At 47.3% G+C, this 17,665-nt stretch overlaps 6 protein-coding genes across 6 annotated transcripts; 1 reads left to right on the plus strand and 5 right to left on the minus strand.

Moving 5' to 3' along the window:
* Positions 1 to 4,916: 4,916 nt before the first annotated feature.
* HD556DRAFT_1365539 (uncharacterized protein) lies at positions 4,917 to 5,880 on the minus strand. Its single transcript, XM_041302770.1, has 3 exons — positions 5,597 to 5,880; positions 5,246 to 5,542; positions 4,917 to 5,198 (listed from the first exon to the last, which is right to left on the minus strand). Exons 1-3 carry the CDS (start codon positions 5,810 to 5,812, stop codon positions 4,998 to 5,000), a joined length of 714 nt encoding a protein of 237 aa, XP_041160964.1. The 5' UTR covers positions 5,813 to 5,880; the 3' UTR covers positions 4,917 to 4,997.
* A 100-nt stretch (positions 5,881 to 5,980) lies between these two features.
* On the minus strand, positions 5,981 to 8,902 carry HD556DRAFT_1365543 (uncharacterized protein). The gene is made up of 11 exons (XM_041302771.1): positions 8,439 to 8,902; positions 8,204 to 8,382; positions 7,907 to 8,150; positions 7,842 to 7,852; positions 7,661 to 7,788; positions 7,468 to 7,546; positions 7,203 to 7,252; positions 7,066 to 7,150; positions 7,012 to 7,036; positions 6,329 to 6,981; positions 5,981 to 6,283 (listed from the first exon to the last, which is right to left on the minus strand). Exons 1-11 carry the CDS (start codon positions 8,691 to 8,693, stop codon positions 6,199 to 6,201), a joined length of 1,794 nt encoding a protein of 597 aa, XP_041160965.1. The 5' UTR covers positions 8,694 to 8,902; the 3' UTR covers positions 5,981 to 6,198.
* A 747-nt stretch (positions 8,903 to 9,649) lies between these two features.
* On the plus strand, positions 9,650 to 11,320 carry HD556DRAFT_1442343 (uncharacterized protein; the record flags this gene model as incomplete). The annotated part of the gene is made up of 7 exons (XM_041306445.1): positions 9,650 to 9,877; positions 9,943 to 10,361; positions 10,415 to 10,517; positions 10,573 to 10,662; positions 10,704 to 10,746; positions 10,797 to 10,979; positions 11,016 to 11,320. The coding sequence occupies 7 exons, from the start codon at positions 9,650 to 9,652 to the stop codon at positions 11,318 to 11,320; spliced, it is 1,371 nt and encodes a 456-aa protein (XP_041160966.1).
* A 1,465-nt stretch (positions 11,321 to 12,785) lies between these two features.
* HD556DRAFT_1307627 (uncharacterized protein) lies at positions 12,786 to 13,479 on the minus strand (the record flags this gene model as incomplete). Its single annotated transcript, XM_041300046.1, has 4 exons — positions 12,786 to 12,883; positions 12,924 to 13,056; positions 13,111 to 13,199; positions 13,251 to 13,479. The coding sequence occupies 4 exons, from the start codon at positions 13,477 to 13,479 to the stop codon at positions 12,786 to 12,788; spliced, it is 549 nt and encodes a 182-aa protein (XP_041160967.1).
* Positions 13,480 to 15,217: 1,738 nt separating this feature from the next.
* Positions 15,218 to 15,894, minus strand: HD556DRAFT_1236102 (uncharacterized protein; the record flags this gene model as incomplete). The annotated part of the gene is made up of 3 exons (XM_041297800.1): positions 15,218 to 15,409; positions 15,466 to 15,675; positions 15,748 to 15,894. The coding sequence occupies 3 exons, from the start codon at positions 15,892 to 15,894 to the stop codon at positions 15,218 to 15,220; spliced, it is 549 nt and encodes a 182-aa protein (XP_041160968.1).
* A 161-nt stretch (positions 15,895 to 16,055) lies between these two features.
* Positions 16,056 to 17,001, minus strand: HD556DRAFT_1442346 (uncharacterized protein; the record flags this gene model as incomplete). The annotated part of the gene is made up of 4 exons (XM_041306446.1): positions 16,056 to 16,315; positions 16,367 to 16,412; positions 16,469 to 16,522; positions 16,966 to 17,001. The coding sequence occupies 4 exons, from the start codon at positions 16,999 to 17,001 to the stop codon at positions 16,056 to 16,058; spliced, it is 396 nt and encodes a 131-aa protein (XP_041160969.1).
* Positions 17,002 to 17,665: the final 664 nt, after the last annotated feature.

Raw genomic sequence — 17,665 nt, forward strand, 5'->3', positions numbered from 1 at the left:
ATTTCATCGGGGGAAGGCATACTCCGTCCAATGCTGCCAAGGCGGTCTGGTATACGGGGTCTTCAGCGGAGTGGCGCGCAATACTTCCTGACAAATCATTGTCAATGAGTCGTACGAACATGGTATCGGGGAGGAGAACGTGATTCTCGTTATCATCTTTTCCGAGTGAATGGTCCGGATGTCGAGATAGGGCATCAGGAGCGGCTAATTTGGTTCCTGCGACGTGATGCAATTCCAACTGATAATTGGAAAGGACGAGTTGCCAACGTGCCTGTCTTCGTGTCAGCTTTTGGGCTGAGCGGAAGTATAGGAGGTTCATATGATCCGTGAATACTATCACGGTGTGGGGGCTTCCTTCCAAATAATGGCGCCATTCCGAGAGTGCCCGAATGACCGCTAGCAATTCTCTGTCAAAGATTTCATAGTTTCGTTCTGCGGGGTTGAGAGATTGGGATAGGTAACCGCATGGGTGGTACATTCCATTGTCATCAGTCTGCAGCAATACTGCTCCGGTTGCTGCTAATGATGCATCGGTAGCAATTGCGAACTGACGAGTTGGGTCCGGGTTTCTTAGTACTGGTTGCGATAAAAAGGCGTTTTTAAGGTGGTCAAAGGCGTTCTGACATTTGTCAGTCCAAACGAAAGGGTGGTCTTTCTTCGTGAGGTCGATAAGGGGTCGAGCGATATCCGAGTAGTGAGCGATGAACGTCCGGTAGAAATTGCAGAATCCTAGGAAAGACCGTGTGTCTTTTAGGTTCCCCGGGGTTGGCCAATGTTTAATTCCGTCTACTTTGGCGGGTTCCATCCCTACTTCTCCTGGTCGGATCATCATTCCAAGATATTCTACTTCTCGCGCATCGAAGGTGCATTTTTCCGGTTTAACGAATAGTTTCTCTTTTCGAAGGATGTCGAGGATTTCGATGGTTCGTGCTTGGTGCTGCTGAAGATCTTTCGAGAAGATCAACAGGTCGTCCATGTATATGACTAGCCATCCCTGGTTTATCTGCTTCTGGCAGAGGTTGGTCATGAACGCCTGAAAGGTTGCGGGGGAATTCGTTAATCCAAAAAACATGACTGTTGGCTCGAACAGTCCTTCTTGAGTGGTAAACGCTGCTTTCCATCGATCTTCTGGGTGGATCCTCACGTTATTGTACCCTGATCTTATGTCGATCTTCGTGAAGTACTTGGCGTCATAGAGTTGTTCAATGAGGGATTTTGGCAAGGGGAGGGGATACTGATTTCGTACAGTCCAATCGTTGAGATACCGATAATCTTGACAGGGACGCAGTTCTCCGCTTTTCTTTCCTACGAAAAAGAATCCGCTGGCTTGGGGTGATTTGGAGGGGACGATAAAACCTTTTCTGGTGTTTTCTTCGATAAACGTTTTGACAGCTTCTCGTTCTTTTCCTGATAACGGATAGACTTTTGACGTTTTGGGCACGAATCCTGGTTTGAGGTCGATACGATGATCTACCCCGGGTCTTTCCGGCGGGAGTTTGTTAAGACCATCCTTGGCGAAGACGTCTTGATACTGATGGAGGAAATGGGGAACGAGTTCTTCGAAAGTTTTCTTCTGTTTTTCTATTTCTCCTGCGACCGCGAATTCCTGGGCTTTATTACTCGTCTTTCCGTAGTTTTGTTCCCTTTTTGATGTCCCGTCTCGAACGAGTGGGGTATCGAAGGTTATATCTTCTATGATGCGTACGGTGGAGCCATCAGCGGCATATTCGACGAGTACTTCGTCGTCGGCCAGTTGATAGGCTAATGGGTCAACGACTGGAGTTTTGAAATTTTCTGACCAGACGTCCTCCTTCGTGTCATAGTTGGGGATTTCTTCATCAACTACTTCTTCTACAGAAGCGGTATAGGGGGAGGTGGTTTCCTCAGTTGCCACCTTCACCTGTATCAGGCTTCCGTAGTTTGGAATTTGTCCAAGTTCGGGTCGTTTCTTTTCTGACTTCTTTTTCTTTTCTGAAAAGCGGCGGGAGTGACTTCTTGCGTCTCTTTCTGTCAATATTTTTCTCTATGGCGAGCGACCTTTTCGTCGATGGGAGTGATACGGTCTTGGCTTCCCAATCGATCTGGGGTTTCAGTGCAGCAAGCCAGGGGAATCCTAGGAGGATTTTGTCCTGTTTGGCTAGCTTTGCCACATTGAATTTCCCGATCATGGTTCGTTGATCGATTTTGATCGTGAGTACGCAGTAACGAGAGATGAGTCCTCCTTGAGCGTCTGACCCATCGGCGGTGATAACAGGGAAGGGTCGTGAGAGTTTATGGGTTCTTATTTTGTGCCTTTTACAGAAGGTATCGCTGATAAAGGTGCCGGATGCTCCGGAATCGATGACCATGGATGTTTCGACGGTTTGTACGCGTTTATCGGAAAAAATGGATGCAGGAATTCTTAATTCATTTCTGGTTCCGATAGAACGTATTAGTCGTACATGAGTGGGAGTTACTGACGTCGAGGCAGTGTCCCTTTCTAAAAATCCATCTCCACGAAGCGACGTTCTACTTCAGTGAAGTCGCTATCTTCTTCTTCTTCGATTTCTTGGCCTTTTCTTTCATAGTCTTCCTTCGGACTGGTGCTTTCCTCTTTGGAGTTTCTTCCTCGTTCCTCTCCTTCTTTCTTCTGATGGGGGTCCTGGAGGAGGAGGGGCGACTTTCGACTTCGTCGTCGCTGCTACTTTCTTCCTCTTTGTTTCTTCGGATCTGTCCTCTTTCTCTGGGGTGGAAGGAGGTGTCGTTGGCACGGTGTCCTACTTGGTGACATTTGAAACATCTTCCTTCTTTGAGGTGCTTCTTTAATTCTGCGTCTGAGAGGCGGCTTATGCGGTCGACTTCCATGTCGTCGTCCCTTTTTGGAACGTAGTGTCTATTTCCGAAGTTCTTCTTCTTTTGTTGCTGGGGTCTTTCTTTCTTCTTGATGGCTTTCCATCTCTGGAAGGCGTTATCGAGATTAATGCAAGAGTTGACAACGGTGTCGAAGTTATCGAGAGTTTCACCTGTTCGGTGCAGGTTGTCCTGAAGCCCGTAGTCTAGGCCTTGTCGAAAGAATTCGATGAGGGGGGCTTGTTCGGTCATTCCTGCTCGGTGTGCGAGGAGTTTGTAGTTAGGAGATGTAGGTGTGGAGATCTCCTTTCATCTCTAATCCTCGTATCTTCATCATGGCAGTTCCGGCGGGGTCCATGGGTTTAAAGGCTTCGTCGAAGTCCTTTTTGAATTTGGCCCAGGTACCGTAGCCGATCATTTGTCCAGAGGTGTCTTTCCTCTTTGGGTCTAGGGCTGCTTCCATGAAGTCTTCTGCCCAGGCTGCTGCGTTTCCTTTCGTCATGTAGGATAACACAAGAATGATCTTCTTCTTATCATCAACGTAGACTTTGTCGTTAATGTCGAGGTATGCATGACATTTCATCATGAATCTCTTCGATTCTTCTCTGTCTCCATCGAATTCGGGAGGGGAACCGATCTTTAGTTCTATTTCTTTGTTCTGGGTCGTCATGGCGTTCAAAGGAGGAAGGTTTGGTAGCGCTCCTAAGTTCAAGGCTCCGATCAAAGGAGTTAACGAAGTCGTGGTGTCGGTTTCGTTGCAGATGGCAACGGTTCAGGTAATAAGACTTTAATCTTTTGTTACGACTGGGATGAGTCGAGCTATCTCTGTCTGAGTAGACAATCGGCAGGATGCCAGATAGACGTAAGTCTGCTCTCGATTGAGAGATCAAGTGCTTCTGGCTAAGGCGAGTGTCGCTGACTCCCTTAGAATAGTGGTTCTTAGGCAGCAAGGTTGGAGACCTTGCTGAAGGACAATGTTCCAGGTAAAACCCAGTAGATTAAAGTAAAGAATACAACCATGGGTAGGTAGGTTTATATACCAGTGTTCAAGCGGAGCTTGTAAATGTGTTATCAAGATAGAAGCAAAGAAGAGGCGGACAGCCCGCTTGGCAAGATAAGAGATAGGCATGATAAGAGATAAGCGTGGTACGGCCGGCCCGTTTAAGAAGCAAAAGGAAAATGAGTATAGGGGCCTCTCTAAATGTTATTGTAACAGCGAGCCTCAGTATTCGATAATTGGAACTCGGGACTTGACATATGGGAGTCCCGAGTGCTGGGGTACTGAGTCCCAAAACCCGGAATTCAGCACTCGATATTTGAGACTGGGAAAAGATGTATAAATATGCTTGAATTAACATTTGTGATTGCTGTACACATTTGACAGAACCCTGAACCCCGACATTGTGGACTCCCCGGGTTTCAGGGTTCGGGACTCGTGACTCGGAATTTGATACTTTGTTCTGAATACCGAGCCCCGGAAGCCCAGGTCCCGAGTCCCGAGTCCTGAATTTCGGGGTTCAGGGTCCAGCAACCCGGAGCGCGGCAACCATGTCGGGTGTTGGGGTATCCGGAACATTGGAGATTGCATGTGTCAGTGTTTCGTGTTTCATGGTTCATGTTCTGTGATTCAGGAATCGGGCGTCAGGGACTCAGTATTCAAAACAGTGTCGAGTCCCGAGTGACGAGTCCTGAACCCCGAGCTCCAGGTCCCAAGTCCCAAATGTCAGGATTTGGGGTTCAGGACTCGTCACTCGGGACTCGACACTGTTTTGAATACTGAGTCCCTGACGCCCGATTCCTGAATCACAGAACATGAACCATGAAACACGAAACACTGACACATGCAATCTCCAATGTTCCGGATACCCCAACACCCGACATGGTTGCCGCGCTCCGGGTTGCTGGACCCTGAACCCCGAAATTCAGGACTCGGGACCTGGGCTTCCGGGGCTCAGTATTCAGAACAAAGTATCAAATTCCAAGTCACGAGTCCCAAACCCCGAAACCCGGCACTTGGCACTTGGCACTCGATTTTTGAGATGAGACATTTTTCAAACATGTTTGAATCAACCTTCATATCCATAGACATGGGCTTCCAAGACTGGGACACAAGATTTTTGAATGCCTATAATATTTTACATCTTGTATACAATGAAGACTGAAAGGGACTACACCCCTTTGCCTCTCCTCAAGTTCTCTAGCATGTCAGTGTACATCTTCACTTCTGCCATCTTGGCTTGGATGCCCTCATCTTGCTCCTCCATCAATGCTTCCATGTGTTCTTTAATCCACCTCAGTCCCATCAGTGGTGGACTCAAAGTGTTTTTCAACGTCTCCGGAAGAACCAAAGCATCATCCTCAACACCAAGCTAGAACAGATAAGTCATCACTCAAGGCAATTCAGCTAACATCTTACTGCCCAATACTGGTAGTGAGAGACGCAGGAAGCCATTATCTCATCCCAATGCCATGGTTGATCCGGGATTGTGGTGTTTCCCATCCACCATGGACATTTATATGCGAACACAATCCGGGACGGATGTCCTGCAATTGCCTCATCATCAAATGCAAGGAGGTGGAATGAAAAGATGTCATCCGGAACCATGTTCCAGGATAACATGGGATACAACTTAAGGATATAAGCAACTGGGACCGGAAGAACAGACACGATATTCTGTGAAGCAGAGTACTGCAGGAGTGGTGTGACAAAAGTCTGCTCAAATTCTTAGCATTGACGAACACAGTCATCAGGGCAGCGGTAACATACATTCATCTCCCATTGCAGCCCGGCTTTAAAATACTTGATCCAGTCAGAAGATGGAACATTGTTGGCAGCTTCCTTCTGATATTGAGAGATGCATGCACGGACACGCGATCCAGCCATTGCGAATGTGCAGGAAATAGTTCCAAGGCTCAGCTTCAGGGGTTGGTAATGGCTTGTGGCATTCAGAGTGCCAGAAGTGGATGCAGGAGTTTCAGGCATGGCTAATACAGGACTATGGCGCAGGCAATGTAAGTTAAAGATGGTGAAGATGTGAAGATAAGAATCACTGATGGATGGATACAAAATTCAAACTCCGACATGGGCTGACCCGGACAATTCCCGGGACTCAATTATGTATGTGGAAAAAGGGACTTCATGAGAAAACAATGTTCATTCATCTCCAGCCTCTATCAACATGTTCTGTAGGTCTTGAAAAGCTGCCTGCACATCCTGTGCGAGCAATGAATACATTTGGGATTGCCTTCCAGCGTAGCATCCGTGACCTGGAAGGCGTTTCTCCAATGATTCCTGCATGTGGTCGCCCCATTGGGTTGATTTCCACAAAAAGAAGTTACATGTCCAATCCATCTCCAATTTGACCAATATCATTTCTTCCCTCCATTGATCCCGTAGTGCCTTTGCCTGTAGCTAATGGACTCAGTAAACTTGGGATGGGTCCCATCAGGTAACCTTGGGATATGACATGCAAGCAGGAACTCACATTCCTCATTCCACGATTGATTGGGACCCCCGAGGTCGACTTCAACAGCCCAAAACCAAGCCAAAGATTCATTTCGTTGACCTCGGGCATTTGGGTCACCCACTGCGGTGCTGATTTTGAGTTGCTCATGAAGCAGGGGTTTGTATTTCTCAAGCTGGTCTTGCCCCAGTTCAAGTTTCATCATTTGCTTCCTGGTCTTTGTATATATGCTGGCATGGAGGGAGACCGCCTGCTGCACCGACATCACCTGGGACCAAGCTCGAGTTTTCAGGGCCTGGGATTTGGCCTGCCTAACAGTTGATTGGAACAGGATGGCCTTGTTGCACAGGTAAATTCGGAGATTGTGAAGGGCATCATTGGCCTGCCCTTCACGAAGCGACATCTCCAGGGGAATCAGATCCTCTGCCATGCATTGTCTGCATCGATCAACCCCCAGGTTTGATGGCAACGGGATTACAGTGAGCTCGGGAGAGTTTGTCCATGTATGAGATGTCTCTGTGAAATCCGCCGGGTCATCATCGAGATCATCAAGAATGTCTACATTCAAGTCGTCAGGTTCATCATCTGCATCAAATCCCTCCCCGAGATGTGTTAGAGCAGACCGAGTGAATCCATCTATCTGGCCTTGGAGCCAATCACATTGACGGGTGATGTCTAATCTCTGTGTCTCTGTGGATCTTCTTCCGATCCTTCAGACCTCGATGAGCAATGCAATCTGAGCCCTTCAATCGCCAACCCCATTAATATCCACGTCGCCACAGATCTGTGAGAGGGTGCCGCATTGTGGGCATTACCCTCCTCTAATAATCTAAGCTCGATCTCCGTTTTGCTTGGTGCTGAGTGCAATATTAATTCAGACCTCGATGGAGACAATGGAACTCAATGTACCCTTTTTTATATTGATCTCATATTCATCCATCGCCGCAGGATCATTCAATCTGTTTGACTAAGCCATCCTCTCCCTGGCTAACCATTCCATCTTCAAATGTGTGGGTGCTGCTTCATTGAGTCTGTCGAATGCCTTTCCACTTTCCGAGATGCCATTCCTCGCCAGCTTGTATTTCTGGTATAGAGTCCTTTCATGCAAATCATCTTGCAGAAATTGGAGTCATTCATCTGATAATCAAGGCATTCCTTTCAGTGCAGAGCTGACATTCCCTGAGCAGCAGGGAAAATCAGATTGAGCCGTGCCCATAGCGTCTCCATGATCTCTCCATCGATCTGACCAATGCCTTCAATAAAGTTCGACACATATCAGACATAGCAGCTGTCCTGATGGCCATGAATATGCCACAACCCAATTCCGGGAATGATGGTTAGTTGTGGTGCCATTTCCAGAAATCAACTTTGATCCACCCGAACCCGAAAGTGTTTGTTGTATTGACAGTTGATATCGTAGAAGGTGACAGCCCTGGTGATGCCTTCCATGTTGTGCTGGGAAGCCTTGCAAAGGGTGTAGTCCATGTTCATTTGTCTGCAAGTGACGCATGGTTAACTCGTGAATGTGGAATGGTGCATGTGGCTTGCCTTTCGCCTTTCTAAAAATCCACCATGGAGTGAGGGACAAAGCAACCATGTCAGGCACAGGCAACTCCCCCGATACCAGTGGACTCCAGCTTGTGCCGAGCAGCATTAGCTTGATTTACTGCCCAGTGGTTGTTGCAGCTTGATTTTTCCACCATGTCAGCAGCCTCTGCCAGATGCATTTTATACCTGTCCTTTCCTACCATGAATCCCAGCCCATCGGACAGCCAAACTTCATCGAATGGCTTAATGGGATGCAGATGTTCGGCTTTGAAATTTCCGTCCATCACAAATGACCGGGTGTATTTCAAGCTTGGAGTGCTCATATTATTGTGGAGGCCACATTGGTTGCGAACAGGACTCACTCATCAAGCGATTCAACCTCTGACAACAGCACATTAATACCAGGCTGAGGACATGTGGGGCAAAATAATGCAAGTTCTCCTGTGCTCGGGTTATCAGAATGATGGCCAAAGCCATGCCATTTCATTGTCTTCAACTGCCTCCACTGTCGAGCGACCCTCATGAGCTCTCTGTATCGGTCCTTGCCATGTGCTTTGTCAATATGATGTCCAGTAGATGAAGAGGGTATGGCATTACCAGAACAAGGTGTGGAAACATGCTCGAGGTCATTCGCCGGAGCTTGCTGTAATAGTTCATCGCCGAGGTGCCGCATTCAAGGCTGTCCAGTAAAAAATCATTGAGCACTCTGAAGGTGAACACAGTCTTTGGCTGGTTGAAAGATGCAGGGAAAAATCTGTGTCGAAACATTTGAATGTCCAAACTCATGGCATTCGGACAATCACAGCATCGAACCTCCAGGCGATGAACTCCGGACTTGTCGACGATGACCATGGTGTTTTCCTTTGGCTGGAACTCAGGTCCAGACACAAATGGCAGATCTTCAGGCTCGAGCAGGTCTTCAGGTTCATCTTCTTCGAACAAATTCCACCAATCTGTGATCACCGGACATTGTTTGCCATCATGGCCAAGGTGTATGATGAGTCCCACATGAGCGAGACAACTCCGCTCAAAGAATCGCCCATTCCATTGACTGATCCAGTGGAAAGGATTGCTACGATGTTGACTCCTGCAACAGCCCGTGCAATAGAGTGGCTCGCCAAGACAATCTTGACATTTGTACACCCCATCCTGTTCGCAGATGATGCATCTCCTGTCTTCTGGTGGAGCTTCTCGATCAAGGAGGTGATGTAGATATGATTCCTGCCTTGGCAGCCATTGCCTGAGGTAGTCATTTTGACTCTGTATTTTTGAATGCTTAGCCATAGTTTGAATGACACTCCAACATTGTACATGAACTTGCCATGGTTTTTGGGAGTTGCAAAGGCTCAAATGAGCCTTGGTCCTGCTCGTAAGTATTGTCAGGAAAGTCTTCCCAAGGAGGTGGTGCCTCAACAGGCTGAATTGTTGGTGATTCTGGGGGAGAGTTAGGCATAGACCTGTAGGCATGTTGCCTCGTACTTGCAAGTGGGACCTTGACCCATGTCTTCCTACCTTTGCTGCCCCTTGCTTCCACCCTGTGAGATTTTTGCACTGGGGTGCATCTACCTATCTTTCATCTTGTTTACTAATGTTGCAAGCAAGACATCAGCTCAGGTGTAATGAATTGTTATTGCAATATGATGCTGTGCAGTCCTGTTGGCTCATTACAAATTCATTTCCATTAATGGCTTCCTGTCCAATATGGGCCGATTAACCGATTATTAGGCTTTGCTCGAAGTTCAACTTCGCACAATTCATTAATACTTCTACCTTGCAAATCCTCAGCCTGTTCTGCATTCTGATTCACTATGGCAAGAACAGGTCATTCCACCAACACAACTTCCAGAAGACACAGGGCATGTCAACCACAGTTGCAGAAGCTCACGGACAAGGAGATTTTGGAGTTGAAGAACTACCTTCCTGAGTGGACTGCGGCCAAAAGGAGTGAGAAGGGAGGGATTTTCATTGCCATAGCAAGGGCGGCCAGGTTGTTTGCTCCTAAGGTGGACCAAAAACAATGGAAAAAGAGGAAGCAGGTGATGCTTCTTTGTTGTGTTGAAAAACTAAATTTTCAACATCACATTCTTTCATCAACTCTTAGGTGTACAAGACTTGGTTGTTCAACAACAAGAAAAAGAAGGAAAGGAAGGACATCATCAAGTATGGAAGGAAATGGACGCCCAGGATGGTGGTCTACCAGCAGAAACGGGAAGAGGTGCTGAAGAGGATTGAGGATGAGTCCGGGGTAAAGCCAGGAGATCCTGGTATGTTCAAATATTATCAGGTGGCGGTGAAGAGAGTCATGGCTGAATTGGATGACGACGAGTTGGAGAAGGCGAAAGAAACAGCGGAAGAGTGGTCCAACAACTGTCCGCCTCCGGAGATACAAGCACAAGTCGCTTGGAAGAAGGGTCCGGCATATATGGAGCACTTTTTGAACGAGATGTGGAGGCAATGTGGGATGAGAGTTTTTGTGATGTCGGCTTGGAAGAATGAAAAGGGGGAGGTCCTGTTCGGGATGTGAGTACATTGACCCATTGATGCGGATCTTTCATCTCAAAGTATTCATGCAGGCATGATGATAACGAGGCCTTAGGAGATGGGGACAGCTTCATGAAGATGAAGGACTGGAGAACATTGAGCCAGTGTGGCAGGAGTACGCGCAGGAACAGTTCGGTGAGTGTTTGAACCATGTATACCAGATTGAACATGTTGAGCATCACGATGATAGGTGCCGTGGCATGGGATGGAGGACATCAGGTCAAGGGAGGTCGAAAAAGAATTTGAAAATCAGCTTTCAAACTCGAAGTGGACGGGGAAGGTATGCTGTTCCTTCCTGACATCATGGACACGAAACTCGAGGAGAAGAAGGCCATAGTGAGGGCCTTTCTTACATCGCACTATAGTGAGTTTCTCGTCGCATCATCCAACAAATTGTTCAATGCATGGACATAGGGATATGTTCCGGGAAGGACAAGGCAGTTGTGCCATGGAGTGCCATCGTGCACAGTCAGGATGACTTCGTGGCCCGGACATATCTTCTGGCGGATGTTGACTTGAAGGAGCCTTCCAAGCTGCAAAATTGGGACACAACTGCCTTGCTCCATTTCTGGTGTGCTCAGCAGGAAGCAGGCAAAGGTCCCACATTTCTGTTCAAAGCATGAAAGAACACAGATGGGGACATGGTACCATCTGTCATATCCGGCAAGTCGCCCTCTCCTCAGACTCGTATTGTGAGAAAGCAGCAGAGGGTTACCATCCGAAGGCCTCTGGATTTGTTGACAGAAGCCGAGAGTGATAAGGAGAGTGCCACTCATCATACGGAGGATGATGAGGATGATGACTTGGCTGACGGGAGACATCCGCTGAAGAAGCCCAGGATGGGAGGTCCTACACCCAAAGGGACGGCAGTCCCATGTGCAATTCCAAAGCCTCGCCCGGCCAAACCGGCCAACAAAGGTGCATTACTGACATCATGAATGGGCGACCTCCTTGCTGGGTTAACTGAAGATGCGACCAGCGAGGTTAGAGATGATGTTGAAATGGAAGAGAGTATCACGCCGCCGGCACCAAAAAGGAGGCGGGGCAAGACAGCCACCGTTGAACCATCCACGAGGATGACCTGGAGTAAGTTGCAAATGCCAGTAGACAGTACACCTAGAGTAACCAGAGCATGGGGACGCACTTAATGTAGATATATCTTCCTGCCCCCATGTGTACTGTCATATGTGCTATTGTGTATATGTCAAAGTACCAACAACCGAATCCCAAATCCCAAATCCCAAATCCCAAATCTCGAGTACCAAGGCCCGAGTACCAAACCCCGAGTACCAAACCCCGAGTACCAAACTCCAAGTACCAAACCCCGAGTACCGAGTACCAAGCACCGAACACCAGGCACCGAGTACTGAGCAGGTAGAGTATACAAGTACCAAGTACTAAGTACTGAGTAGGTAATGTATACTGCAATGTGTCTACTATCAGACATTGATTGATATTTACATGTTACTTGAGTCCTCAAAGAGGTCAATGAGGGTATCTAATACCTTCAGCATTTCGGAGGTTGACTCCCTTACCCTTTGCATCCTCTGGAGGTCCGCATCTGCTTTCCGGAGTTTGTCGCATGTTTCAGCCCATGCCATCCTGAATGGTCTGTCAGCCTCAAGAAGTTGTGCTACTGTAGGGTCAGGAAGATTTCCATGACGCTGTTGGTAATCACCCAGGCGATCTACAATGGTTTGAACTTGCAGAAAATTAGCAGAGATAAATAATCAACTGTTGTATTCTTACTTTTGGTTTGATCATAAGATCCGATTGGCATGAACTCCCGAACCATGGCACGGAGTTCTTCATTGTTGAGTGCCGGCTTGGGCGATTGATAGTGATGTTCAAGGCTCGGCTCGGCCCAAAAGCCGGGGCCATGGCTCGGCCTTGGAGGGCTGGGGCTTGCTTTAAACCAAGGCCAGGCCCTATGGTAGGGCTCAGGCTCAGCTGGGGCTTGGCTCGGCTTGGGCCTAGGGCCTTGTGATACAAAAACGTAGCAAGTAAATCAAATTTCATCTAACATTTGAATAAAAACATCTTCGTCATCTGATTCTAACAGCTCCTCATTCTCACCTAAATCCTCGGCAACATCATCCCACCCATTATCTTTGTTGAGAGCAGCAGGAGTCTTATCTTCAGATGATTCATCATCTACGGACTCGGTTGCAACAGATGGGTCTTTGCGAAACAGGAGATCGTGTTTAATCAGGCATTTCAAGCACTGCAGTGCTTCGACGATGTCGTGTTTGAGACAATTTCGGCGCTTGGAGATAGTAATACCGGCAGATGAGAATGCACGTTCACTGGACACAGATGTGGCCATAATGGAAAGGAAGTCACACGCGAGTGACGCCCAGACTGGGTATCGAGGTGTGTTGATGCCCCACCACTGCACAATAGTCATATCTCCAAGGTGGTCCTTGGAGTTGAGGTAAGCGTGAAAGTCGTGCCGCCACGGCTCATTTGCAGCTTCGGAGGGAGTAACAGAACTTGTGGAACTTGTGCGAGAGATTAGGGTGGGCTGCAGCATCGAGTCACTGTCATCCTCGCCGTCAGAGAGCTCTTGCAGCAGAGCATCGAGTTTGCGATTCCCTGTCTTCCTGACCTTGACTTCGACACCATTCCTAGAGTCAGGATTGTTGCTGTACATTTCGAGATACTGTTCTTTGTACTAGATGTAACATTAGTGAGTGTGTTGTGACGACAGCTTTGGAATTGTACTTACCATCTCCTCTGCATGTCTGCGTGCTTCAACAAGCAATTCCTCGCCCCAATACTTGCGAATATGGGTCTCCTTTTGTGACGGATCAAGAACTATCATTGGAAAGTCAGTGGGAGTAATATGTACATGAAAGAACGACGCACACATCACCATAATATGGGCGTCAGAACTACTCGACTTCTCGTAATACTTTGCAATCTTCTCAATACCAGCATCGAGGCCCTCCGCAAAATCGAGATACTTGATGCGTCCAGAACGTGACAACCATGCGCTATGCAACGACTCTAATGCAGGTAATGCTAAGTGAAGCATTGGTCCTTGTTCAGACGAGAAGGACTGCTGCGACAACTCGGCATACTGTAGTTTCGACATGAGTTACAATTCAAGTTGTAAGATAAAAATACGTACACCGAGGATTGAGAGCAGACGTTGAACACAGGAACCCAAGACCCGGCAGTCCACAATTTCAGGGTTTGGGAGTTGGTCAAATCTCAGGGTTCGGGGTTCAGCACTGTGAAAATTTGACATTTATATTTTTGCGAGTGTTGTGCTTCTGGTGTCTGTGTGTAGAAATAGGATATGTTGCACACCAGGGTTCAGGTGTGGGTTTTTCCCACTTCAGTACTCAATTATTGGTCAATGCCACACATGGTCGATTCATGTTTTCGTGCTTACAGGTTTAGATTTCGGTGGTCGATGGTAGGTATATGCACTCATAGTGTGCATGTATCCTACGTGTTTGATTCACTGGTGGCTACATCAGCTGTATGTCTTGATGAAACACATCTAGGTTCACCCATATATGTACCCATCTATGTACAATTCCCCCACGTCAGCCCACCCATTTATGTAATATCCCCCATGTCGGCCCACCCGTATATGTAATACATCCTATGTTGGCCCACCCATCTATATAATACATCCTATGTCGACCTGTCTATATAATTATACCCCACCTTGGCCCACCTGTCTATGTAATAAATATTTTATCGCACCCTCGGCCCACCTGTCTAATTAATATCCCTTATGTCGGCCCACCCGCATATGTGATATTCCACCACCTCGGCCCACCTGTCTATGTAATAAATATTTTATCGCACCCTTGGCCCACCCATCTATTTGATATCCCTTACGTCAGCCCACCCGTATATGTAATACTCCTCACGTCGGCCCACCCATATATGTAATACGCCCCACGTCAGCCCACCCATCTATGTAATATTCCCCTACCTCAGCCCACCCATATATGTAATACACCCCCGTCAGCCCACCCGTCTATATAACAATATTTGCCTTACATCTCTCTTCAGCCCCGCTGTCTATAATATCCTACTCTACATATTACCCAGATGGGCCCACCCATCTCCATGAATGATCATATTCCCCCAGCCCATCCATCAACATCAAGGATATATATATCATTGGCATACATGGGCCCACCCATCTCCATCGGAAATAATATGTTACCTGGCCCATCCGTCATCATCGAGGATATACACAACATGGGCCCATGGTCCGCTGGCACGTCTGATACGGGATATTATGTAGGTTGGGTGGCCCGTATCATATGGAATTTTTCACTGAAGGGGCTCTGTGGTGTTCGTGCTAGGACCACGGCTGATCCTTGACCTTCAAGAATATAATGCTGAACTTGTGGCTGACTCCAACGCAGCAACCGGCATGACCTCGATCACTTCCCAAGAGCACGTCTAATCTGGGGCTGGTATCGAATCCTGCATGTATCATGCATCTAATCCTTCAAGGTATGTCATCAGAATAACATTCCTTTGCCTCTTCTCTTCTGACATTGACAAAGACTGGACATATGTTATGTCATCTTCTCTCCTGAGCTACCGCATGCTCCTCCCCGATCTCATACAACATCTCCGTGCAGGCCTCAAGAGCATTCGAGCGCAGTCAATGAAGCTCGGGGTGTGCTTAAGTTGGGTTTGATATTACAACTTTACTGTACATGTGGGGCTCACATTGACGAACAGCGCAATCTACAAATTACTCAAAAAACAGCACGTCGGTAGTTCAGGCACTCATGTGTGCAAACAGGATGAGATTAGACAACAGCTCAAGACAAAATAACAAACAAACTTCATGCCTATGCAAGGGGAGTTGTGACCCAAGCAAAAACCTCCTGTCTTCCTTTTGTAATCTCACCCTTCTGACCCAAACTTGAGTACGCAACTTGAAGATGCTCCATGGCCAGCTCATCTAGTAACTCCATGTTCTTCAGTGGACTAGTATTCAATAAAGACTTCAGGTTCGCATTTTGTGCTAACCAGTGAGTACACTGTATTTTCTCAATGTTCAACTCGACAAACAGCCTACATGAGAAAAAGAACGCACAAGTTTCATGCCAAACCATGCTCGCACAGTGATCCCGAGTGGTGTGGATTCTTGCAAGAGTTGTTCTGAATCATCAGTGTTGGTCATGTCGACGACGGTGAGGAACATCTTGATGGCAAGGGAAAAGTCTTCAGAGGTGTAGGCTGTTTCAGTGGCTTGGAGAACATAGAAGGGGTTCTGGGGCGTTAGGAGCAGAACATGTGAGAGCACCTAGAGGGAGTGATCATATCTGTGCAAGCGAACAATGAGTAAGATGTGTGATGGTATGAATGGAATGGAGACATACTGGTTACACGACACATAGATGTCTGCGAGTTCTAGCCACCCTTCAACATCTGTATAGAACGTATCCAAGAATTGCACGAGTTCATTCACAGCCTTCTCTACCTTTCCTGCCACATGATTTTTATGCGGAAAATCCTCCTGCATCTTGGAGATGAGGTAAAAGATGACTGTGCTTGATCCTTGTCAACATCACTACTATTTCTAGGGAAACGCACAGGTATGGGTAACACTGCAGTTCTATGCTGACAGGTTTGACAGGTATGGGTACGGTGTGGGATATTCATACCTGTGAGCACACCGACCCTTTATCGCAGGTTGGCGGTGTTTGGTGGGTATGACCTCAAGAAGCTTGTTTGCCAAGAGTTTGCTGAGTGGGCAGCAGTAGCCATGGCTTCTTCATCTGTGTGGACGGCAGCACTCACAGCTTCCCTGACAGCAGCTGCATGCGGAGATGCCATGTATTGCTCAAGAGTGACATGAAATGAGGAATCAGACTTCCTCCTGTCCTGAAGATAGTGCCGCTTGTCGAAAATGTAGAAAGAGTGTTCGAAGATAATAACAGCAGCTAAATGTGAAATAATAAGCAGGTTCATCGCGACATGGCCTCAAAATTCACCAAAGATGAGCTGACCAATATTCTCTAAGGGTGGTGAGTTGGAGGCCTAGCAAATTCGCAACATGAGAAATGTGTGTACAATCTGTAATCAATTGGACATACCGCAGAGAGTAACCTAGACCATATCTCTGCACGGTGGTCATTGCGAAGCTCGTCCTATTGATGGATCGGCGATGTTGTTCGCTAGCAGGGCTCTAGACTCATGAATTGTCAACCAATCAGTGATATCTTTGGTGAGCAAGGCTTGAACTCAATGGCAGATAAAAACACTCACAAACTATCAATAGGAATCAGTAATTTCAATGGTCAGTGAGGCCTCAATTTGACTGCAGGGATAAACAATATCTTCGGTCAGTAGCTGAAGATCGGTGGAAGATCAATGTACTAACCTCCTGGTGATAGAGATCGAGTGGGTTGGTCAGGAATGGTTGAACTCAACAAAGAATCAATGGACTGACTTCCTATCAATGGATCAGCAGGCGATAGCTTGATTCAGGAAGGCTACACTTGATGAATGATGAAACACTCACATGCTTTGAGCAGTGGGCAAAGACCTCAATTAGTGTGGCTCTTGCTCAAATGAGGATCGACACACTCACTTCCTGTGAGCGGTGGGCAACGACTTGGATCAGCATGGCTCTTGTTCGAATGAGTATAGACACATGTACTACCTGCAAGTTAATGCCCAATGTATATGAGAGCAACAGTCAAACTTTCTAGTCACCGTAAGATGTCCCACTGATGACTTCAAGTTCAACAGAGGACATACTATGCCTTACCAGAGCGGTGCCACATGGCGAAAACATCGTATTAATCCACAAGTGTGGCTTCCCCGTTCTCCTGTGCCTCCTTGTCTGTGCTTGTATCCTGGGCATGCGAGATAAGATGAGAGAGTTGTCACAACAATGAAGACAAGATCACGTTACCTTTGACCTTGACAGTAGTTCAATTATTATTCCTGAATTGGGCCTTCCATGTACTTCGCTATGCCAGAATGGACATGCAAATCATGCCACCAAACAATCGAACACCCAGAGATGAACCTTCTACAGAAGAAGAACATGTGGTCAAGACATAGCAAAACCTGCACAGAAGTGCCTCACAAAATCATGAAATGGCCAGTCTGTTACAACATGCTACATGAGTCCCCTCTGCCACCCCTGCCCTCTGTCACCTTGCACGGTAATGATACGTACCCAAACCTGGAGACCTCAGAGATAGACGATAGACGACACCCTGGCCTTTAGGCCATAGATGATAGAAGAAGATAAGCGGCACTTGCCGGCTTAGATAAGCGGT

Source organism: Suillus plorans, assembly GCF_016647745.1.
Source record: "Suillus plorans strain S12 chromosome Unknown HD556scaffold_23, whole genome shotgun sequence".
Classification (NCBI taxonomy): domain Eukaryota; kingdom Fungi; phylum Basidiomycota; class Agaricomycetes; order Boletales; family Suillaceae; genus Suillus; species Suillus plorans.

Coding starts and splice junctions, on each gene's coding strand:
- HD556DRAFT_1365539 (XM_041302770.1), bottom strand. CDS start 5,812: ATGCCTGAAACTCCTGCATCCACTTCTGGCACTCTGAATGCCACAAGC. Junction 5,543..5,596: donor GGCTGCAATGGGAGATGAAT/GTATGTTACCGC, acceptor GAATTTGAGCAG/ACTTTTGTCACACCACTCCT. Junction 5,199..5,245: donor CTCACTACCAGTATTGGGCA/GTAAGATGTTAG, acceptor TATCTGTTCTAG/CTTGGTGTTGAGGATGATGC.
- HD556DRAFT_1365543 (XM_041302771.1), bottom strand. CDS start 8,693: ATGGTCATCGTCGACAAGTCCGGAGTTCATCGCCTGGAGGTTCGATGC. Junction 8,151..8,203: donor GAGGTTGAATCGCTTGATGA/GTGAGTCCTGTT, acceptor GAGCACTCCAAG/CTTGAAATACACCCGGTCAT. Junction 7,151..7,202: donor TGAGATCAATATAAAAAAGG/GTACATTGAGTT, acceptor TATTGCACTCAG/CACCAAGCAAAACGGAGATC.